At 39.5% G+C, this 24,052-nt stretch overlaps 2 protein-coding genes across 4 annotated transcripts in view; both read left to right on the top strand.

Moving 5' to 3' along the window:
• The window catches only part of DAB2 (DAB adaptor protein 2), a 24,615-nt gene extending 13,653 nt beyond the window's left edge, over positions 1-10,962 (top strand). For 2 of the 3 annotated variants that reach the window (XM_027714606.2, XM_039383779.1), the window contains exons 4-15: positions 511-609; positions 913-1,044; positions 3,016-3,099; positions 3,344-3,367; positions 3,635-3,673; positions 3,854-3,916; positions 4,707-5,333; positions 6,162-6,300; positions 6,882-7,412; positions 7,926-8,017; positions 8,827-8,891; positions 9,648-10,962. In XM_027714606.2, the coding sequence (XP_027570407.1) occupies positions 511-609; positions 913-1,044; positions 3,016-3,099; positions 3,344-3,367; positions 3,635-3,673; positions 3,854-3,916; positions 4,707-5,333; positions 6,162-6,300; positions 6,882-7,412; positions 7,926-8,017; positions 8,827-8,886 (1,890 nt within the window). In that variant the 3' untranslated portion in view covers positions 8,887-8,891; positions 9,648-10,962. The remainder of the gene's footprint in view (positions 1-510; positions 610-912; positions 1,045-3,015; positions 3,100-3,343; positions 3,368-3,634; positions 3,674-3,853; positions 3,917-4,706; positions 5,334-6,161; positions 6,301-6,881; positions 7,413-7,925; positions 8,018-8,826; positions 8,892-9,647) is intronic. The other variant, XM_039383780.1, reaches the window with a different exon arrangement.
• Positions 10,960-24,052, top strand: part of C9 (complement C9) — a 26,846-nt gene continuing 13,753 nt past the window's right edge. The window contains exons 1-5 of the mRNA XM_027714607.2: positions 10,960-13,140; positions 19,488-19,605; positions 20,206-20,353; positions 21,745-21,892; positions 23,532-23,670. Of these exons, the coding sequence (XP_027570408.2) occupies positions 13,055-13,140; positions 19,488-19,605; positions 20,206-20,353; positions 21,745-21,892; positions 23,532-23,670 (639 nt within the window). The 5' untranslated portion in view covers positions 10,960-13,054. The remainder of the gene's footprint in view (positions 13,141-19,487; positions 19,606-20,205; positions 20,354-21,744; positions 21,893-23,531; positions 23,671-24,052) is intronic.

The raw sequence follows: 24,052 nt of genomic DNA, 5'->3' as shown, positions 1-24,052 counted from the left end.
CAATGTGAATGCTAGTAGCATGGATTTGATCACAAATGGTGAGCTTGGGTTTTGGATGGGGAGAAGGGGAATGCTGTGCGATTTAACACTGACCTCAAAGCGCAAATTGACATTCTGTGTCAATGGTGACACCAAGAGATACAGATAAACCAAAAAATAAATGAAGCCCTCCAGCAACAAAGACTATTACTTCTAGAGTATGGAACACTCACATACCTTCAAAGCAGGCCAGAAAAGCAGGTAAAGATGCTGCCACTGCAGCAGTTTTGTGAACTAAAATAAGTTTTAAAGCTCTAAAATGCTTATAAAGGAGACTAGTTCTGAGTATCACTTCAAACCTATGCAGGCATATGTTGCATGAGGAATGCTGCTCTAACTCTACAGTTGCATGGGAATAACTGGATTAGCGCTAATAAGGTCACAGCCATAGGCCCATGAGGAATACAAGGGAACAAGTTAAAGCTCCATCTACAGAAGTCTCATCGATATTTTGATACTCATCCTCTTTAGGGAATGGCAGTGGCAGCCCGTTCCCAGGGTCAACACAAACAGAAGATCTGGGTAAACATCTCACTCTCTGGTATCAAGATAATAGATGAGAAAACTGGGGTAAGATATAACACATTTTCTTAATGTGATTCTTAAAACAAGTGAGATACTTGGAAGTTAGACCAATTCCTTAGTGACGCTGTGCCCCACTTCCACATATAAAAATTGGCTTGCGAAGTGGGTTGTAATGCTAAAACCTCCTGCCAGAAAGAAAGCTACATCCTATTGTGGTTAGTTAAAGGGTGGGAAATCTGAGACTTGAACTGAAGCCTTTTGACAGTCTCGATCATTTTAACTGCAGAGAATAGCAGCTGTTGTATCTCCTGCAATTTAAACCAATAGTTATTTTTTTCCCAATTCTAGGTTATAGAGCACGAGCATCCAGTAAACAAAATCTCCTTTATTGCTCGGGATGTAACAGACAATCGTGCCTTTGGTTATATATGTGGAGGAGAAGGCCAGCACCAATTTTTTGCCATAAAAACAGCACAACAGGTATGGATCAGACACCCTCTTCCATTTGCTATGAAAAATGGTATTGTGTAAACATTTATTATGTGATAAGGGCATAGTGTTTTGCTGGTAATCCTACAAAATTCCTATGGGGAATACCAGCACAGATGGGGAGGAGGACCTCAGGAATTGATTGTATCATCACCGGCTTCTGTCTTGTACATCTTCTTTTTAGTCCAAAATAAAAACGCTCAAGTAGTCTTGCTTACCCTGACTAACAATGCTTAATATGTCCATGTACCATGCAAGTCATTAGTGAGATGAACAGAGCCATTATCATGGGCATCTCTCAGTGAGAATGCTAATTCTTGAGTAAAAGAGCCAGAGCTTCAATCAGAATTAACAGGAATATAGAACTGCACTAGTCTAGCTCTTGTAGTGCTTTGTCTTGTGCAGAGAAATCACTTACTCAATTGCAAGAGTGATTCTGTGGCCAGTGAATGGCAGGCCTGGTCCTCCTAGAGTTGCATCCGTGAGGGATTCAGATCCTTCTGTGATAGGTTCCTCCCATGCAAAATTCCTCTGTGAGCAAGGTTTCTCTTGAAAGAAGAGTAGGAGATTCTGTACATAAAGAGTAGTGCAGACAAGCTACTTAAATACTCCTGAGAATCATGTAATATCATAAACAACCTGAAGTTAGGCATCTATTGTTTATTAGCTTGTCATTATATTGTTTTTATAACAGTCACTATAATGATGAATCAAGACTTCAAAGCTAGAAATTTCTTTTACGCATCCCTGCCTGCCCTCCTGGAGAACCTGTTGGCAGCTTCAGACCCACTACAGGTGGGACTGAGTGGCTCCTTGTTTTAGCATGTTATTATTTCATTAGCAAATATAGAAGACCCTCTGCTAAGCCTGTTTCGTTAGTTTATAAATGTTCTGTGTTGTACTGGTTTCACTGGAATTGTAGATTAAGTACAAAAGCCTTTTGTATGTGCTCTGTAGTCTGTTCCCTCATTTCACCATGGCATGCTGCTTGCCAGCCTCTAAGCTCAGCCAACCTGTATACAGCTCTCAACTTGCTTCTAGTCGTTTTCGACGCAAACTTTTCTAGCTGAGAAGTAAAGACTTCTGGAGCTCTAGTCTGCTGCAGCTGTACTCTTCGTTAAAGCTCATAACTTTTTAGATGGCTCTTCCTGCAGTTGCATGTCTAAAACCCTTGATTTAGGAGAGGATGATGTGCAGATGTAAACAGTGAGATCTGTTCAGTGGATTCTCTGCTTGAGCCAGTGGTAGTGGCTGAAGAGGGGGACCTGTCCTACTGTAGATGTTGACACAGCTGCTGCATGCCTAAAGCAAAAGTTCCAAAGCAGTACAGCTGAACCTGCCACCCTCTCAGCAACAACATTCTTATTAATGGATGTGCAGGAAAATCCATGCTTTCTAACTCACATTAAACTGTCATCATGACACAGATCCCATTTAAAGCTGGTCTTGGCTTTACACATTTGAGGTGACCATAATCTTGCCTTATGCTGGCCTTGCTCATTTGCTATTTGTATGCTTTTTAAAATAAATGTAGTGTTATCTGTAGAAGCTTTCTCTAGGTTTAGTGCTAGAGTTTGTAAAAAAAAGAGACAAATGCAAAATGTTTTTCCTCTCAGGAGACTGCCAGAAGACTTGGATAAATTTTTGCATTTCTAGGACTTGCCATGAACTTTTGAAGTATTGCACTCCAAGCTTTTTAGCAAAAACATAACAGGCTTAGCACAAATACAGCCACTTTTCTTGTGGAGTTAACAACTGTTCTAAACTGATTGTACTCCGTTTCCCTTAGATTCTGCATAAGCTCTCTTGTATAAAGACTAAAGAGGCCTTTAAACTCTTGTTTTTCCTGTTATCTCAACATAACTCTTGCATCATTTAGGAAAGTTTGGCTTGCAGCACAGATTTCTTCAGTAGAAGTATAGGGGAAAGTAGTACATGACCTAAAATCTGCATTTTTTTCAGGCTGAGCCTCTAGTTGTTGATCTTAAGGATCTCTTCCAACTAATATATAATATGAAGAAGAAAGAAGAAGAAGAGAATAAAAAGGTGAGCAAAAATATAGCACTGGCATTACTCTAAATAGAAATAAAACTTTCTTCAATTTTTCTGAGTTTTGGGCTCCTCTAAGATTTGACACTGAGGTCTGTCTAAACCCAGGAATACTTGAATTTATTCGTTGCTAGTTGTGCCAGCAGTCTGATTACCTGGGTTTGGTAACCTCCAACAAAGTGAGAGACTTCTGATATTCTACATGATATCTTGGTACTAAAAGCCTTCTTTTTTTCTTTAGAGTGAAGAAGCAAGTAAGACTGAGGTAAGTCACTCCAACTCAGCCTCTCTTGATTAGGTATGCTGCTGCACCACAACTAGCTTTGACTTTCTTTACACTATCAGCATTACGGAGGCAATATCAGATGCCTAATTACATTGAAATGGGACTAAAAGGGTTGTATGGAACTGAGTAGTCATCTCCTTCATGCTTCCTCTTTCCATCACTTGCTCTTTAAAACCTGCAAGTCCTTTGCTTGGGGCTAGTTTTGATATTCTAGTTATTGCTGACACGTATATCCCTCTATTACAGAACGGTGGCGAAGCTGATCAAGCTGAAAAAATGAAACTGGTAGGTTAAATTATAGCACTTTATGCTGATGCCGTTAAGGAGTTCTTTACTGGCTGTCTCCATATTGTATGGGAAATGCAGTATTTTTGGATGCATTTACAGTAAATATGCATAATGTTTGATTCTTGCTCTTGTAAGAGCTCTAACAGATACCAGTTCTTTCAATATTTCTGGCCTCAGGTAGTTGACCAGATGGACTTGTTTGGGGATATGTCAACACCTCCTGATATGAGCAGTCCCACAGTAAGTAGAGTCTAGATTTACTGTCTTGGCTTTTGCTTTGAAAGCAAACTTAGTCCTAGTAATAGGTAATGTTTACTGAGACATCTCTCTAATGATCATTAGTGTATTAGGGGGTAGGGCTATAGAAGTACTCACTTACTAACTAGAGTAACTAGCATTATTCTTGTAGGTCTAGCTCAGAATTTGGCCTAATTGCACAAAAGTGTGCATAAACCTTGTCATACCACAGTATGGCCCAAAAATCCTATCACTTTCAATCCTGCACTGTAAGCCACCATCAGCCATGACACAATTGGTGCTGTCAAACCAGCTATAGAGACCAAGTCTTACCCTTCTATTACGTGCTTGGTGGAGAATTAACATATTTCACTGGCAAGTAGCTCTACAATCTTATTCTGAAATTGGGACTGCAACTTGAAGTCACACTAATACTGTGTGATTTGACAACTCATCAAAACTAAGAACTAGAATTCAAACAGGGGTTCTTGACTCAAGTGAAAGCCTAGGCATAATTAGTGCTTAATGACACTACATGCACTAGACTGAAGAACAAGTATCTGATATTTAACTATGGGATCTGTAAAAAGGTGCTTTCAGTGCTTAGTTTCAGAAAGCAAGTAGCTGTGATTTGACTACAGACAGCGGTGCCTGCCTGTGTGACTTTGAATATTTACTAGTATAATGTATTGGATGCTAGAATGTCTTCTTTTGCAGCTATTTTCCTTGAGCTTTTGCACCGTGCAGCAAATCCTACATAAAACTAACCTTATTTTTCTCTCTGAACAAATAGGAAGCTAAAGAGATTCTGTTAGTGGATCTTAATTCTGAAATTGAGACCAAACAAACTTTTGCAAAAGAGGATCTCTTCTCGAATGGCATCACAGCCTCTCTTCCACAACCAAAGGCACAGCCACCCTTCTTGCCTGAGAATTCTTTCTCTGCCAATCTCAGCTTCTTTCCCACACCTAATCCAGACCCTTTCAGTGATGATCCTTTCACACAGCCAGACCAATCTGCACCGCCTTCATTTGATTCTCTAATACCTGATCAGAAGAAAGAAAGTCTGAGTCCCTTGACATCAGTGGGTAATGGTGCTTCGAATGGTAATGCTGACTACTTTGGTAAACAGTTTGATCAGATTTCTAATAGAACTGGCAAACAAGAAGCACTAACAAGCCAGTGGCCACTTGAGAATAAGTCTGCAGCAAGAACTCCAGATGAGGTACCAGACAGAGAACCAGATTTTAAGAAAGTCCCATCAAACCAGTTTGTGAACTGTCCTTCTGAAAGATTATCTCTGCAGAATGGAGTAAAGCTGGATTCTGAAAACAATATCCATTTCATGACACATGAGTCTATAACAATTAGCCCACCACCACAGAGTACCAAACCAGGAAGAGGAAGGAGATCTGTCAAGGTGAACAATGTTCAAGTAATTTATGGTGATATGCATAAATATGGAGAAGAATTCTTTCTTCATACTGTGTAACTGGCTAAATAGCTTCACAGCACATCTGTTTCTCTTCTGCCTGCCACTCTTACTCAAACCTCTCTGCAGCCATAGTACCTTTTAATATTCATGAATGCTTCATAGTACCTATGGTCACTAAATTCTATACTTTCTTCCTTAATGCTGCCATACTCCATAAAGGTCTGGTAAGTATGCTGTTAAGCATATTGACACTTAATATAATGCCTGAACCCTTTATGACAGCAGTATGCCCATTAACCTATGGTTTCATAACCTAGTGAGCTACTAGTATCAACTTACAGATCAATATACTTTCTGAGTATTTGCCTCTTGAGGGCAATCTCAATGACCTGTCCAATTAGACACAGGGTAGCTCTGGGTCAGCTTTGTTTGTCTTGTACTAAAATGGTGCAAAACTCAGTTGCTGGCCTTGCCACAATTGTAGGGGTCACTGCAGACTGAGCAATAGTGTTTAAAGGGGTGGGGTGCAGAGGGGAGCTTATTATGATAGCAAATAATTCAGTCATTTCAAGTCCTACTCTTCTGCTGTGACTTGTGACTACTATATATTACACCTAATTAATGCCATGTGTCTCCATAGGCATGAACAAAATAGTGATGTTTGAAACTCCTATACTTGGTGTCTAAATGATACATCAAAGCTCCCTGCTCTGCTTTAGATGAAATAAAAGCTTGTAGCTCTGGGCTAGGAAGCCTTGATCGTGCTACATATGTTCTGCCGTGGCATCTCACAAAAACTTTTTTTCTTCCTAGACTGCACCGAATGACTTATTCAACCCAGACTTCTTTCTGCCAACTACAGAGACGCTTAGCTTGAGCTCAGTGCCGCAAACAGGACCTGCACTAACTAGTCCACTGGACTTCTTCACAGCACATTCATTGGCTTGTCTAGGTTAGTTTACAAAGTGAAGGTCTTGCTTCAGTCTGAACTATCTGTTAACATCAAAAGAGGGGTTCTAGTTTTTACTTTATTTCTTGTATAGAGCTGTATCCTCTAATCCTTTAATCTGGCCTAAACTATTTAATTCTGTGAATGGAGGCCTAAACTCTGAATTCTTAACTGGATTGGGGGTTTTTGCTTTAATTCTGACAGTAATTTGCTGCTTCAGGTACCCAAGGCTCAACTGAGCCAAGCAAAACTTGTAAGGCCAGGGTAATATTGCTGTAGAGCCTTAATAATCATTTACACAGAAGCAAATGCACCTGTCACTTCTGTGCTAGTACTAAGTATGTTCCTCCTTCTGTTATGTCAACCTCAATTTTGTTCTTCCAGCATTGAAATGCAGCAAAGTAAAAAATTAACCCTCTTCTCCCACCCCTACTTATCCCCAAACAGTTTGATTTGTAAGTGTAAACCAAGAGATTTTTGCAAACAGTACATGAAAATGTTTTGCTGGTACCCTCTGTGGAATTCACACTCTGCTTCTGGTCTTCAGATGATTGAATTTTTGTGTAACAACAATCTCCCCCCAGGTGGCTTGCCAGTAAATTCATCAGCACGGACTACACAGACACCTTCCTTCACTCAGACTACATCATCAGTCTTTCCTGGGTCTATGATAAGTGCTCAGTCTACAGGATTTACTCAACCACTTGCCTTCGGTACTCAAGCAGTCTCAGGCTGGAACCAATCTGCATCTTTTGGTCCAGCAGCCACTCAATCTTCTGGTCTCTGGCCACAGCCAGCACAAATCCCATCTAGTTCTTGGTCACAGCCATCCAGTGCTGCAAATCCCTTCCAGAGCGGTATGTTCGCATCTTCGACGCTACCAACTCCATCACCATCTGTACTGCCCTCCCTGTCAACAACAACCAGCCCACCTCAGCCACCACCCAGAACTCCACCAGTGAAGGAGCCATCCAAGAAAGAGAGTGATGCTTTCATTGCTCTGGATCCACTTGGAGATAAAGAGATGAAGGACATCAAGGAAATGTTCAAAGACTTCCAGCTGACAAAGCCACCTGCAGTACCAGCAAGGAGAGGAGAGCAGCAAAGCCTTTCAGGTGCTTCTGGAGCTTTCAGCAATTACTTTAGTTGTAAAGTAGGTATTCCTCAAGATAGTACAGATCATAATGATATGGAAGCTAGTGAGTTGTCTGCTAAAATGCCTGGTAACATTTTTACTTTTTTTTTTCCTTTTCTCCTCTTTTCTCATTGGGTGGCTACTCATAGAACCAAACATTCGAGTTAATGGTTAGTGAAGCAGAGGGTTGAAGGACTGTCTCTACTAACAAATTGAAGAATTGATCAACTGTACTGGCTAAACACTGTCTCCTAGTGCCTAAACTACTTGACTAGAATGAGGTGCACTTAAGTGTGTACAATGTTAGAATTTCCATCTAGCCTAAGTTTAGTGAGTGACAAGCAGGAGTTAAAACTGTGAGGTCACTCAAAGCAAATTCAATATAAGTTTTTTTGTGTTTCTAATTATATGAATTTTGTTGTTGCTATACAAACAGAGCTGAGTACTGGCTAAAGCTGTTAAGTGATTTTAGGAGTATCTCTCTCTTTCTTAGAACCACCAAAGCCTGTTCCTCGGCGAAGTGTGCTGCCGGCTGATGGTCTGTTTGAAAGTCAAGCTAAAAGAGATCTTTTCAGTCCGTCATCTGTAAGTAGTAAAAAAAAAACCAGCACCACCACCACAAAAACTCATCCAGAACCTTTCTTCCTCCTTAATTACAGGGGTACCTATATTTGAACACTGGCTTAGTTCTGGCTTTAGCGGCCTTACAACAAAAACATTTTGCATGTTTGAGGCTAATATGTAATCTAATAGAAAGCATTTGTTGCAAGAAGGCTAACAAAGTATTATTCCATTTGGCTTGGCTCAATAACCAGTTCTCCAAGCTGCAAGCACTAGCAGAAAGTTCTTCAGTATTGGGAGCTTCTACAAAAATATATAAAATAACGTAGCTGCAGACATATTCCACTTCAATTGTACTTACCTCTCTTTAGAGTAGACTGAGCAGTGTGGATTGTGCAACTCTCTAGCTGAACGTATGGGAGATTCCATGTTCAGTACTCCTTGGGTGAGGAAGTGGCTTCACCACATTATTCCATTTGGGACACAGCACTTGAAGCCCCTGGTGGAAATTCTGAACCAACTCCAGAATACTGACTTTAGACTTCTAGCATTAGAAAGAGATCTCAATGTGACTCCCCTGTCTCAGCTCTAAAGGACTGTTCAGTAACCACACATGGCTTTTCTGAAAGATATTTTGCCTTTTACTGGGTTAACTGCTAAGACAGCTTAGAGCCCTCTTTTCTTGTTAAAGCAGTACAGTTAATGTGCATTTAACAGAGACTCTAAGGTATTCTTTCCAGGTGTTTGTAACATGAACTACCTGATAAAGCCATGCATAGTAATCTGGTGAAACCTGGAAATCCACTAACAGCTTATTTCTCTTTCCTTAAAAGGAATCTCAGAAACTACATTCTGATCCTTTTGGTGATAATTTTGGCAACCCGTTTGCATAGATCAGGTAAGTCTTCCACTAATAAAACAACTTACATCATTCTCTGAAATTGATTGAGGAAATTTTTGGTAAAGAGCTGGCTAAAACTACAGTAATTTAACACTAATGGTCTCCAAAGTATGACAAACGGTCCCTAAAAGAATAAGTCTGCTAGAGTGCCTCTACTCAGATTTGTACATAGCTGCGTTTTGTCTAAGGCTAGACAGCTTTGCTTTCTTAGAAATAAAGACTTTTTTCTTCCACAGACTTAAATCTCAGTGCCACAGTAGATCTAGATTTCCTTTCCTTGAGGAAGTTAATGAGTAAATATGTGCTGTAGATCTTAAAGGGGCTGACTTACTATTTTCAGATATCTGTAGGAGCATGTTAGCATACATGTTAGCATTGCCCTATACATCTTTCTGAAGTTCAGTCACCTAAATAATTGCAGGTTTGGACTCTGGGTGAATCAGAGTAAAATTAGAATAAGGCTGTTATAGGCTTACTCTGATTTTACTCAAAAGCTGTTAGAAGAGCTTTTGTTACTAGAAACTAACATAATTCTAGCTTTTACACCATTGGCTAGGGAACATGAACTGTTGATCCAGCAAATCTATTACTCTTCCATATGCTGTCTTCCCCTGAAATACTGTCTAGCTTTTGGCAAAAGACAAATGTTGGTATTTATTGCTTTAGTTTTGTTCTCAGTGGCTCTAAGCCAGTTTAAAGAATAAGGCTATAGCTTACAGCCATCCTAACACTAATTCCTTTCCATCATGCTAGGTGTACCCAGAAAAGGACAAATGGAATAACTGGACCTCTTCTCAGCATGATTTTTCTACATGTTTCACTTTGCTGTCTGTCACTCTTGCTGCTGTTCCATGATGTCTGCAATCTAAAGCATATCCAGGGGGATTAAAGCATGAACACTCAAAGAACATGCTGTGAAGATGATATTTCAGGGCAAAGCAAATGGGGATATTGACTCACGCTGGAAACCCAAATTCATAGTGGTGGATGTTAACTTTACTTTAATTCTTTGCAATCTTCTATAGAAGAGTTTAACAGCACTAAGTTGTGTCTTGTAAATATGATCATCATTTTTCTTTTATGTAGCACTTACTGTCCCAAAATATAGGAACTTAATGTACCTGGGGAAGAGGTGTTACCTTCAGCCAAGTGAGTTGAATTAGTAGCTAAAACTCCACACCTTAAACAGCTAGGTCTGTTGCCTGTTATCACAGCAGCATCCAGCTGTAAAGTTGAGTGGATGCTACTCAGTTCTAATTGGTGACTGGGCACATTGCTTGGTCTCTGAGCCACAAAAATTTATCTGTATGTAGAGGAAAAGAGTCTAATACTAGTCTATTTCACTAAAAGTAAAATTATCATTCTGCCATAAATGTTTAATAAAGGGACTGCGGGGTCTGTGACAGCACTGCTGAAGCCCTGAGTACTAGAGGCCTACACTGTAGAGTCAGATAAGCAGAAAAACTTCTTGCAGAACTTTGAGGTAGTTGTGGACACTAACAGTTGTCTTGGTGCTAATATGGCATTTTTCAGGGAGGGAAATCTACTAAGATTACTTTACTATTAAGGTGGCTTGGCAGACAAATGGAACAAGCAGGTAGGCTTCTTGCTTATGTCTCAGTGAATGTTGTTGACGTTGCTCAGTTTGAGTTGTCGCATGGTGTAGTGTAGCATGTTTCCATTATGTTAGAAAGCAAAAAGACAATAATGGCTTCACTCCATGCCTAGACTCCTTGAGAAAAGGTGCACCACCTCTTGCCATTAATGTGAGGTAATACTCTTGAAAAACATGTCTTTCCTCAAGAACCTCTTTACTTACAGATTTTTAAATCAGTTAGTTACAACTGACTGTAACAGTTACATTCTTGGCCAGTGGTGATGTGTCAGAGGTTTTTCTGTTAATACAAAGTATAAACTTGAAATGTTATTGTTAAATCAAATGCCTAAGCAGTTGCTGAACTGCAGAGCTAAGTCAACTTGAATACAGCCTTAGTACCCAATTCAGCCATTCACTCAATTAGTCTTTTATATAAACCTCTCTTGCACTTTCAGCAAATGGAAAAAAAAAAAAAAAAAAAAAAAAAAAAAAAAAAAAAAAAGGCACAAATTTAAGTGTTTGTCTCAAACTGGAGATGTAGAGACTTATGGATATTACATCATTATATAAAACTGTAGTATCGCAAGTGATGTTACCTAATGACATTAAACAGAAGCAACTCTTCATACCAAATGAACGTGTAGCTATTTATTCTGTCCTCTATAGCTCTATAGCTTGTGGTGTATTTTACACTGGGAGTTCAGAGCCTGCTAAGAACTGTTCCTCACAGGTTCAATAGCTGTCTGATGGCAGTGTCTTTCTCCAACTTCCTGCATTGGACCTGTTCAACAAATGCCATGCCACATTAAAAAATGAAATCTCCAACTGATTTAGTAAACTGTCACTAGAACCTTGTCCCATTAGCTGCTCAGCCTGAGCAGCCTGCTACTAAAGATGCTTTCTTGCTCCTTTCTTAGGACCATGGAATCTGGGTAATTAAATTGCGTTCAGAAGTTTTATTAATTCAGCCTGTGTTATCCAACTTTGCAGAAGATCTAAACAGATGCTGGGAAAATTTAATTAGAACATGTAACTTATGTTCAGATTGTATAACTCCTTTAATAGATATGGTGATAAAAAGATAAATCCACTAGGAAGCCATTGTTTTAGACTGGCTTTCTTATTTTTAATACTATTTGATGGTTAAGCGTTGAAAATAACTCATTGCGAGGGAGTTGGTGTCTAGCTTGAAATATAGGTCTTAAGGGGTTTTACACAGAATCAGATTTTTAATTATTAGCATTTTTTTCCTTGACTGCATGACAACATGTAATTTAGTTCTATTAGAAATAAAAAGACAATTGGCTGTCTTAGTGTCTGTGTGAAGGAGTATGTTTACAAGCAGTTGAGTTAAAATTCTAAATCAATGTTTGCTGGTCAAGGAAAAGTTTAAAGTCCTACTATGCTGGAATTTTGAAATGGCTGCCAGGATGATCACTCAGAGCTTGTTAGCAGGACCTCTTACAAGCTGACCAAAGATGCTTGCTGGTCTGCTAGCTTACTTTGAATAGCTTTTTACTCTGAATCTCTGTCTTAAAGAACCACGAACTGTGATAGCAGGTATGATGAAACAATACAGTATTACAAGTTTCTGTGTCTTGCATTCTTGCCTAACAAATGAGTTAAGTGCAACTGGACTCATCAGGCTGGACTGGAGCTGCAGCAGATTAAAGTTCCTTTAAATGAAATTGTCCCAAATCAAGGCTTGAATAGGGAAAAAATTGCCCTGCCCTATCTCACACACTCCCTCCTCCCTGCCACAAAAAGCAGAGAACAGAAAATATTAAAAGTACACTTTTTTTTTTTTAATTACCCATGATAATTTGGAATATCCTTATACTGGATGATTGTTTTAAGCTTGCATCCAGATACTCAATTCTTAACAGCTAAACAGCAGGTTATTTATGACTGCCTTGTGTCTTGTGACTGTGTCCAACACATGATGCCTTAAATCTGGATTACAACAAAGTACTCAAAAGGAGTGCCCTTCTAAAGAGCTAGCTTGTGGTTTGGATGTTAGTGACAGAGTAAAAGCTAGAAGAGTTTTAGTCTCCTTCAAAACCGCAAAAAATGGTGTGTTGTTTTTTTATATTGGCTGGAGGAGGAATAAAAAAAATCTTGGGACTTTAGTCCTCCATTATTCCAAAGGAAGATTCCAAAGATGTTAGACAGTAAACTTGCTCTTGTAAACAGCTCTGCTTTAGGAACTCTTTGTTCCTTACATGAGTCACGGCTATGACAGCATTTTTACTAAGCAGTTAATGGTTCTCTAATTCAATACATAATGTCTTCCCTATATTAGAAAGATACTATTAAACAAAACTTGTTTGTTTTTAATCTTTAAACTACTCCACAGTATTTCCCAGTCCCCCATTCAGAGGAAAAAGTGGATTTTTCTGAAAAGTGGACTTTAGAGCATTTACCGTAAGGCAGTTTTGGCCCATTACTGGCATTCTTCAGTAAACACTGCTTTTTGTTTGATCTCTTGGTAATAAATAACAAAAGGAACAGATAAATAAATTACAAATTCGGTCATGGCTATTCTAGTCTATTCAGCTACAAAATGAGAATCATGCTTGTTATCCTGCAGTTTATAACCATACTATGCAACTTAGAGATGGTTGTCTCACTTTTGGGGGAAAGCAGAAGGTAAGTGTTCTTTATCTTCTCCAGCTGTCTCTACTGTTTTATTTCTCTTAACACAGAGTATAAACATCCAATGCTGACATTTCTTGTGGCAGCTTGCTTAGATACCCTATGAAAAAGCAAACTACTTCTTGCTGTATTTCAAGGAGTTAAATAGCAATGCTGTATCCATTTATTCTGGATGTGTGTGACACAATAAAGGTAACTGGTAGCAATTGAAGCCGTATTCTTCCAGGGTGGTGAAGCTCAGGCGCTTGTTTTCTGTTGCACACTGAGTGTTAAAGTACTTAATATATTTCTTTCTGAAGATGCACAATTTTACGCTGACAGTACTTCTCTTACTATTTAAAGTCTGCCTATTTCTAATCTTTGGAAATATAGCCTTTGTGTTTTCACTGCAAGTATCACTAGGAAGTGAACGAAGGCTTAGTCCCTACAAAATGATCACATGGAAACAACTAAAGCACTACTCTGTCAGAAATGTCTATATGTCATTTACTAGAATGGCCAATATGAATGATGAAAAAAATGTAAGTCTTATGTTGGAACAAGTCCAGAGGGCCACAAAGTTGATAAGAGGACTGGAGCACCTCCCCTACAAAGACAGACTAAGAAAGTTGGGGTTGGTCAGCCTGGAGAAGAGAAGGTTGTGGAGAGACCTCATAGCAACATTCCAGTGTCTGAAGGGAGCCTGCAGGGAAGCTGGAGAGGGACTTTTCAGCAGAAACTGTAGTGGTAAGACAAGGAGTAACGGGTACACACTGAAAGAGGGGAAATTTAGGCTGGGGACCTTAAAGGTCATCTAGTCCTAACCACCCCTGTCATGTGCAGAGACACTTCCCACTAGACCTGGTTGTTCAGAGTTCCATACACCCTGGCCTTGAACACCTCAAGGGATGGGGCATCCTCAACCTCCCTGGGCAACCTGTTGCAGTGTCTCACCATCCCTACAGTAAGAATTTTTCTGAATATCTAATATGAACCTACTCTCTTAATCCGCTTTCCCTTGTCCTGTCCCTACATGCTCTGGTAAAATGTTCCTCTCCATCTTTCTTGTAGGCTCCTTTCAGGTACCGGAAGGCCACAATTAGGTCACCCCTAAGCTGTCTCTTTCTAGGCTGAACTATCCCAATTCTCTCAACCTTTCCTCATAGGAGAAGTGCTCCATCTCTCCAATCATCTTGGTGCTCCAGGTGGGGTCTCACCAGAGCAGAGCTGAGGGGAAGAATCCCCTCCTTCACCCGCTGCCCACACTGCTTTGGATGCAGCCCAGGATGTTTGACTTTCTGGATTGTGAGTGTATGTGGCCAGATCATGTCCAACCTCTCATCCACCAGTACTCCCAAGTCTTGCTCTCCATGGCTGCTCTCAGTTTGTTCATCCCCCAGCCTGTGTTGGTGCTGGGGATTACCTTAATCCAGGTGCAGTACCTTGTACTTGGTCATGTTGAACTTTATGACATTTCCATGGAGCCACTTTTCGAGCTTGTCCAGGTCCCTCTGGATGGCATCCCATCCTTCAGGTGTGTCAACAGCATCACTCCACTTGGTGTCATCTGCAAACTTGCTGAGGGTGCACTTTACTTCACTGTCTATTCATTAAAATATTAAGTATATATAAATATATATAATAAATATATCTAATGACCATGTTAAACAGCACTGTACGGACCCCTGAGGTACACCACTTGTCACCGATGTCCATTGGGACCCTGAGCCATTGACCACATCCCTCTGGATGCAGCCATCCCAACTACTTCCTTACCCATCTAACAGCCCACCCACTGAAACCATCTCTCCCCAATTTAGAGAGAAGGAAGTTGTGGGGGACTGTGTCAAAGGCTTTACAGAAATCCAGATATATGATATATGTAGCCTTGTCCACTGATGTGATCACCCCATCATAGAAGGCCACTAGGTTGGTCAGGCATTTGCTTCTTATGTTTTGATGTTTATTATTATTTTGGCATTCAGATCCAATTAAAGCACAGGGTAGACATGTTCATTTAGAAACAGTCCTGCCAGAATATGCAATTATTACAGGGAATCCATAGCAGGCAACTTTGGCCAGCAGCTTGGCTTCCCAGCGTACCAAAGACTGTGCAGCTTGATGATGGTGCTAGCAACTACAGTTGGCAAAGGTTATGCCCTCATGTGATGCTATCATGCCTCCAAATTCAAGAAAGCCATGCTTTCTCTCTTGGTCAGTGATAATTAAGCAACCAAGGCTTTTTCTTCAGTCTTCACTTTTGTCACTGATGAACTCAACAGTCCTCTATTTTGAAGTATGACTCAATAATAAATCACCAGAGCTCTGTGGCCTGATGCTGTACAGTGTATTGTGCAATCCAAGACAAGGTGCAAACAATTCTGTGTTCTGATTGTGAAATGGCTTTTGCTTTCCAAAGAGTACTCTCCTGTCCCTCAAACCTCTCAATAAAGGGTTGCAGGGAATGTATTTTGATTTCCTTGCTTGTCTGCAAAGTTCTTGCTTTCAGCTGTCACCTTCAGTGAAGTTCAGAAATATGTTTCACTATAAACTTCTCTAGCGCCTGAATACGTGAACGATCACTAGGAACAAGACGTACATCTACCTTTAGAAATCTTCTTAGACATCTCAACATATCTTTAAGGAACCTGTCAGTCTTCAACCTGAGGTGCTGGAATACATGTTGTTACTCAGAGGTTTACAGTCCTACATCAGTAAGGAGATGAAAAGGTCATATATGAAGGCATCTCGCAGATATAGGAAGGGCTGATTCTCAATCATTTGCTAGAGCAGTAGATTTTAGTTTCTTCCCACTGTTGATGCTGCTGTCTGCTAAGTGGGGGGAAAATATTTTGTAGAATGCTGCACAGCATCTTTTCAAGCATTATTTGTTTATTAGTAAGTATCTGTAAGATGAACTAATTACAGATGAAAGTTGTTTTTGAAGACACTGGAGAGCTATGTCAAATTTTGAATACACTACAACTTTCCAAAATTTCACAGAGCTGCAAAATACGTTGAAAGGGACTTCTGGAGGTCTTCTACAATGTTCTGTTCAAAACAAGGCTTTAGATTAGGTTATCCAGGGGTCCTGTCAAACAGTCTTGAATACTTTCACGGTAACCTGTTTCCCTGCATTTCCCTGGGTAACCTATTTCAATGTTTAATGGTTATAATCATAACTGTTGGGTTTATTTTAATATTCAGATGACATTTCTCCTGAAGCAAATTCTGTATGGGACCTTTATCTTCTATATAACTATCTTCTAGAACTTAGCCTTTCCTATAGAAGTTTCTAAGAGTTGCTGTACACACTTCTCTTTTTCTTTATTACTTTTGAGTTATAAACCTTAATATAACATAGGGTAAGTGCGACTGAAGTGGAATTATAATGTCAAAAATCTTTATCCTTTCCCAGGCTGAATTATCATTCTGATCTATGCAAGCACACATGCTTAGTCAATGTTTGACATACACACACCTTGTAGTAAACCTCAACAGCACTGGAGAAAAAAAGCTGGCCCCTAACTGGGCATGTGAAGGAAGAAGAAAGGACTCATGTTAAAAGTACCATGTTGAATCTAATCACAGTCTTTCTGCGTCAGGGTAAAGAGACAGAATCACAGAATCATGGAATCAACTGGATTAGAAAAGACCTCCAAGCAACACCACTGTGGTTACTAGACCATGGCATTAAGTGCCACATTCAGTTATATCTTAAAATCCTCCAGGGATGGTGAATCTACCACCTCCTGGGCAGCCCATTCCAATGCCTGATTACCCTCTCTGTAAAAAATTTCTTTCTAATATCCAACCTAAACCTCCCCTGGCACAGCTTAAGACCATGCCCTCTTGTCCTACTGTTGGTTGCCTGGGAGAAGAGACCAACCCCCACCTGGCTACAACCTCCTTTCAGGGAGTTGTAGAGAGTGATGAGGTCTCCCCTGAACCTCCTCCTCTCCAGGCTAAACAACTCCAGCTCCCTCAGCCTCTCCCCATAGGACTTTTGCTCGAGTCCCTTCACCAGCCTCACTGCTCTTCTGTGGACCTGCTCCAGCACCTCAATATCCTTCCTGAACTGAGGGGCCCAGAACAGGACACAGTACTCCAGGTGTGGCCTCACCAGCGCTGAGTGCAGGGGAAGAATCACTTCCCTGGTTCTGTGGGCCACGCTGTTCCTGATCCAGGACAGGATGCCATTGGCCTTCTTGGCCACCTGGGCACACTGCTGGCTCATGTTCAGCTTCCTATCAATCCAAACTCCCAGGTCCCTTTCTGCCTGGCTGCTCTCCAGCCACTCTGTGCCCAGCCTGTAGCGCTGCAGGGGGTTGTTGTGGCCGAAGTGCAGGACCCAGCACTTGGCCTTGTTGAACCTCATCCCATTCAAATCAGCCCAACTCTCCAGTCTGTCCAGGTCCCCCAGAAGAGCTCTCCTGCCTTCCAGCAGATTACCCCATACCTGATAGTGATCATTAATGGATGCACAGGTAGAAATGTAAGAACAAGACAGATGTTGAAAGCCATCTCCCTCATTCCCAGCACTTTCAGCTGCCAAATAGTGGGTTATAGATTTAGGTGCACAGAGTCCACCAGAGTATTAGTGAAAGGGAGTTCTGTGTAAAATGGACTTCTCACAAGGTTGTTTCTACATCCTCTATCAAGCGCCCCAATTCCTGGTGTCAGGGACAAGCAAAGCTTCATGCTTCCCTACCAGGTAAGAGTTTGTAAGGTCCCTGTTGTATGGAGAGAATTCTTCATTCTTTATCTCATTTATCCTGTGTATAGAGATTGGGCATACTTGTGCTCTTCCTTTTTTTTTTTTTTTTTTCATAATCCCACCTGTTAGAAGCAACATACTCAGCCAAGGATATATTTACTGCAGGTCCTGGGTTGAGGTCAGGGGACTTCTGGGAAGGAGCTGTTTAGGAGCAGCAGGCAAGGCAGTTGGGAGTCTATGATACAGATACTTCCAACAGCAGCTGTGTTGCATTTTTACTGCTTGTGTGTGTGACAGCAGAAAGTCTGAGGCATCAGAGCCAGTCAGGTCAGCAGATTATATAAAAGGTTGCACAGCAACCCTGTGATTCCTTATTTAAAATTCAATAGCTAGAAAGAGGTTGATTTATCATCTCAATGACAACTTACTACTTATGTAAACTGAACATAGAATAAATGGCACAAGGAAGTTAGAACAACTGCTATATCTTTCTTGTCCAAACTGCAGATTTCTTAATCTTGTGGAATCAGGTTATATTTGTTTAGAATCCTGATGTATTTGTACAATGTGAGGGGCTCAAAGAGCAGAGGGTAAGGCCCTGCCTGCAATGAAAACCCATATGTACATCACACTGCGACCTGCTGGGCTCAGCAGAGAAGGTCCCAGTATAGAGCAGAGGCAGCAACATTAACCTGGAGAGATGCAGAGAGGGTGAATGAATATGGAAGCATGTAAGGCCAAATTGGAATAAATTACTCAGAGAAAACCAAGCAAGTCAGACTTTAATGATCCTTCATTCCCCTGCTATCTAACATTGTTACCTGTGAAGAAAAGGTCCGCAGTAAACTACTGGCCTTGGTTTTTAAAATTAAAAAGTCATTCTACAGTGCATTAGTTTTTAATATCTACCAGTGAGTACCTTAAAGAAACTTTATTTCTATTATGGCCTTTCACTTAATGACAACTGGAAGTTTGATGGTGTTTAAAACTGAGAACCAAAATGAAGAGTCACTCTAAAAGAAATAGGCCTCACTGCAGAAGTATTCAACTTGACAAGCTGAACAACAGTAAGATAAACACTTGTCTGGTTTTTTTCCAACAATGTAAGTTAGTCTGTTACTAAGTAATACCTGTATTTATGAGTTTTCTTTCAACTCAGGAAAATATTTGCACTTTTATCCAGGCTTAAGAACAATGCCATTAAAGTTAATAAGCTAAAAAAAATCACAAAAACATGTATTGAAGTACTGCATCTATTCAAGATGTACTGCTGTGCCTTTGTCTTTAGACTTACATATTGGGAAGCACAGCCACTGTCTGAGTGGGGGACTGCAGATGTTCTCTGAGTATTATTGTTTCATTCTCTTCAATAACATGACCCATCAGAAGAGCATTTGTATGCATGAAGATCTAAAAAAGGGGGAAAGACCTGGTTTATTAAGTCTTCAAACTGTTTTTAATGTAATTTTAAGCCACCAAAGAATTTAATATTAGGCAGCTGTTTATACAAATAAGTGCTGCTATGAAAGTGAAACAGAAATCAGCTTGAAGATTCTTCCAAAATATTGGCCCATGCTTTAAATACAAACTCACATGTGATTTTAGTGTACTGCCCAGGACTGTACTGGAATGTTTTGTTTGACAGCTCTTCAGAAAAAGCTTTCCACAGGGGAACAAGAGAACTGAATGCTCCATCTCCAATAGATTGTAAACTGAGCAGCTGGAGCGCGTGGGGGCCCTGCGACCCATGCACCTATCAAAGGGTAAGCTGTTGTTGGAAGTCTTTGTTCCAAAGCCACAACTGAAGGGATTCTGTCTGTCTGGTTGTTGATTATGAGAAAACATCAGACTGCAACTCTTAATACTGTATGTTCATGACTCAATGACACCCACAATCATTTCAGATGTGAAGCCATAAGAATAAGACAATAATGTAGAATACTGTCAAGTGCTCTCATTCAAGATGTTTTCTTCGTAGAAATTATCTATTTTGGCCATATGGATGTTTCTATTAAAAAGCAGATTTTTATTTCCTTAGGGGAGTGGTTCTTACAAGACTTTAGAAAATAAAAGACTTGAAAGCATACAAAATATAAGTGATGCACTGCCTCCATGGAATGCAATAAAAAAAATTAGTGAAATAAAGTAATTAGTGAAAAAATAGCATCTGTACATATTAGCTGAATATTGATAATTATTAATTCAATATTGTTTTAACCAATGTGCCTGTGGAATTTCAACCAAATATTTCACCAAAGATGCTTCATTTTGAAAAGTTCTCATGTTCACGTAGAAACCCTTCAGTTCTGGTAGAGTTCTCTTTTCTCTCTGGGCCATGTTAATAGTGTTATTTGTCTTTCAAGTTTCGCTCTAGACATATTGAAAGATTTGGACAATTTGGTGGAAAACCGTGCCTGGAGGCCTTGGGAGACACACAGACCTGTGAAACCAGTGAAGTCTGTCCTGAAAAACCAGAAGCAGACTGTGGTGCTGACTTTCAGTGCACTTCTGGTAGGTCTTGTTTTTGTGCCGTATAATGCCTTTACTCAGAAACTACACTTTACTTAGTGCTGTAAGTTAAATCATTTTCCATTGAAGACAAAATACATACACAAAAAAGAGATATATGCTTCACTGCTTTTCCAGCTGGAGGTGATTCCCTGAATAAAGGCCTTATGCCAGCACTTAAAGACAGTCTGTAGGCAGCTGTGTTTGTCACAACCACAGTGACAAAACCACAGCATGAACAATGTTTAAGACAGAGTACATTCCTCTTATCTTCCATTATAATTTGCATGTAGTTTAAATTCTTCTGTAATTTCTTCTTCATGGTTAGAGGCTGACCATGCTGTGAGTATCCTTTCTACCTTAACTGCTCCACCTGGTAATGAATCACTATGTTTTATGAAAAATCACTGGGGGGGGGACCTAAGGCTAAAAGAATTTTAACAGAATGGATATGGAAGTTTAATGATCTGAGGGTTATGATGGATGCTAGCTGGAGACCAGAATGCATCTAAATTGAAAGTAAGATATAAATTTGTAAAGCAATGCAAGCATGGCATACAAATTAATGTAGTGCTCAAGACTCATCAAAAATCAAAACAAAATAGGAAAAGTTAATAGTAATAAATCTACTCAAAAAAGAAATGGAAAGATGGTAACTGAATTTTGAGGACCGAGACATTTTTAGTATTGTTTTAAAATCAGAGTAGTGCAAAAAGAAAAATTAAAAATTGGAAAGTAGGCCTTTGGCTACTAGTTCACAGGCATTGTGTGTCTTTACTGGAGAGGCAGATGATATCAAGTAGTGATGTTTTATTTTGCTAGGGCTAATTCATCTAAATCTTTAGATCCTATGCAGAAAAAAAATGAGTCTTTGTAAAACTTGTGATATGCAGCCTCAGGAAAATTACTACTACACTGTTGCTTTAGAACACAAATCACTACACTTTTGGACACTACAGTGACCATAGTATTTAAATAATATTGTCCAAATTACCATAGTTTAAATAATTTAGAAATAATTCTTTGTTGATGTTGAATTGGCATTTTCCTGTAGTCTCTTAATACAAAAAAAAAAAAAAACAAACCCAAAACAAAACAACCAAGCTAACAATCAAAGTTTAATATAGAAAAAATCTCAGGCTGTAACAACTTTCTTCATATGACAGCAGTTCTCCTGTGACTTACTTTTCTCAGCCACCCTAATAACTCCTATGTAAATGCAGTAATATGCAGGGGGGGTTTCATTTGAAAGAGGCAGAGTGTAGAATTTTAATCCCTCCTGACAATAATAGAAATGTATGTAGAGGGAGATCTCAATAAAGAGTAGCTGAGGGTGTCATTTATAATCCATCTTGACAAAAATGCATTCATGCAATGTTTTGCTCTTTAATTAGGTCGGTGTATAAAGCAACGACTTGTGTGCAATGTAGACAACGACTGTGGAGACCTTTCTGACGAAGATGCCTGTAAATCTGACCCACGATCACCATGCCGTAACCACGACATTGATGTGTCTGAAGTTGGTAGGACTGCAGGGCACGGGTATGTATGAAGTAAAAGGTAGTATTGGGCCTGGTGAAGAGTTTAGGATTGTCTCGCAAGCCAGCTGGGGCACACTGACATTCCCAAAAGTGGAATCTCAGTCATGTTTGCATTTGTATTCAGAAATGCTAAGTAGCTTTTGGAAGAACACTCAACTACCATTTTATTTTGTATACCTGTGGAGGATAAAATATTTATGCAGACAGTGTAAATCAATCACAAAGTTAGTAAACAGAATCATACATAGATATTACATGAATTAACTTAAAATGCATATTATTCAAATGTAAAGTTTATAGAGATATAGATATGTTTCAAGTGATATTTCATAACAAATCAGTAATTCCCAATTACTCTACTAAAAAGCATGTGTAAAAGGAGAAAATATCTCTTGATTATTTATACAATGAGATGCCTTACTGCAATAACACTCTGCCTGCAGCTTTTTTGCACCATTGAATTCTCCACTCCCCAGATCTTTGTTGTTTATAGGAGTTTTCATCGTTAATCTAAGATATAAATGAATCTTTCTATTCTCAGACTCTGCTGCATTTCTTTAGTTTCAAACAAAAAAAAAGAATGACATATTGTTTATCTACAAACAGTTAGAAGACAGCTATCTAAACTTAACAGATGAAAATAAAAGTGTACAACAGCACCACCCTGTGTTTAATGAAAAGGATGATCCTTCTCATTTCATTTCTTACTGTGTAAGGGAAAAAATGCTTCTGTTTAAGCATGGGGAAGTAAACCAAGTACTTAGGCAATTTTAGAAATAGCTTCTTTCTTATTTCTACGGCAATCTATTACTAGAATCTTCCATGAGAAAACCTTGTATAGAGATGCAGTAGTGATGTTGGAGACTTCGATGATTCAATTACCACTTTCTGCACTCAGATAGGTACAGGCATTTCTCAGATGCATGTGTTGTAAATACTGAAAATATTCAAATGTATGAACCAGGCACAGAAGAGCAAAAAAGTCATGCAGAATCCTCCAAGGGGCAATTATTTTTGGAAATATTTCTTGTGCATCGGTATATAGATGCGTAGAGCTTTACAGCCTATGTTCTTGCCTCCCTTGTTTTGTAATGATTCAGATTTCCTCTCTTATGCTGCAGGAAATACTGCTATTTCACCAGGTCACACCCTGAAAGAAGAGACAATACTAGGAGTAGCTATATATTCCTTCTACAGATTTGATGGGTGTTGTACACGCTTGATAATGGAGCTCCTACCAGCAAACAAGCTAACATAAGTTATGAAAAAACCCAAACCAAATCCAGGTTAAATATAGGTGTTGAGATGTACTTTTAAATCTATAAGGAGTGCTTTCTCACAAACATATTGGTCAAGCAGAACTTATTTTAACCTCCTTTTATTCCTAAGGTTCTCACTGTGTTTGATGTTTAATATCTTTTATTTGTTTATTTCTCACACATGTAAAGAACTTTACAAAGGATGTTACCTAATCTCCATTACACAGATGAGAAGACCACAAGAGATGAGTCAAGCTGCCTAGATGAAGCAAGATTCAGTTTCACAGCTACAGTCCCCGTCTCCTGCAGAAAATGACATTTCCAGCCTTAATACCATTGTCCGCAGGTGCTGACACCTCCTGTCTTGTATTTTTCTTATAGAATCAATATTTTAGGGATGCAGCCAATGGCCAGTCCATTTGACAATGAATTTTTCAATGGTCTTTGTGAAAGGGTGCGTGATGGAAACACACGGATATACTACCGCAAGCCATGGAACGTGGCTGTTCTCATTTACGATGTAAGTTTAAGTCCTGTGCAAACTAGGATGTGTTTAACCGAATGCTGAATCCTGACATCCTCTTGGAAGACTCAGCATATCTCTCGAGTCAGGCAGCTGAAGCTTTTTAGCATCAAGTTTGCGCTGAAGTCTAGAGAAAAACAAATTTTGTTATCATTTACTTTGGGAGTTAAGCTCAGTTGTGCCAGATAAACTCCCACAGGTTCATTGCTGCACCTTTGCACAACAAATGAAACTGTCTGGAATGGTTACAGTATGAGTGGATGAGATGAGCAGAAGTTGTACAGAAAGGATTATGATATCTAACTTTTACTCAGTAGAGAAGCAATTAAGCTACTTTTTCAAAGACACTGAAAAAAAAAAGGTAGGAATGGTATTAGGA

Source organism: Pipra filicauda, unplaced genomic scaffold, assembly GCF_003945595.2.
Source record: "Pipra filicauda isolate LSUMZ 115617 unplaced genomic scaffold, ASM394559v2 scaffold325_size820570_pilon, whole genome shotgun sequence".
Lineage (NCBI taxonomy): Eukaryota > Metazoa > Chordata > Aves > Passeriformes > Pipridae > Pipra > Pipra filicauda.
The sequence above is the reverse complement of the archived record's forward strand: the minus strand, read 5'-3'. Positions and strand labels throughout refer to the sequence as shown.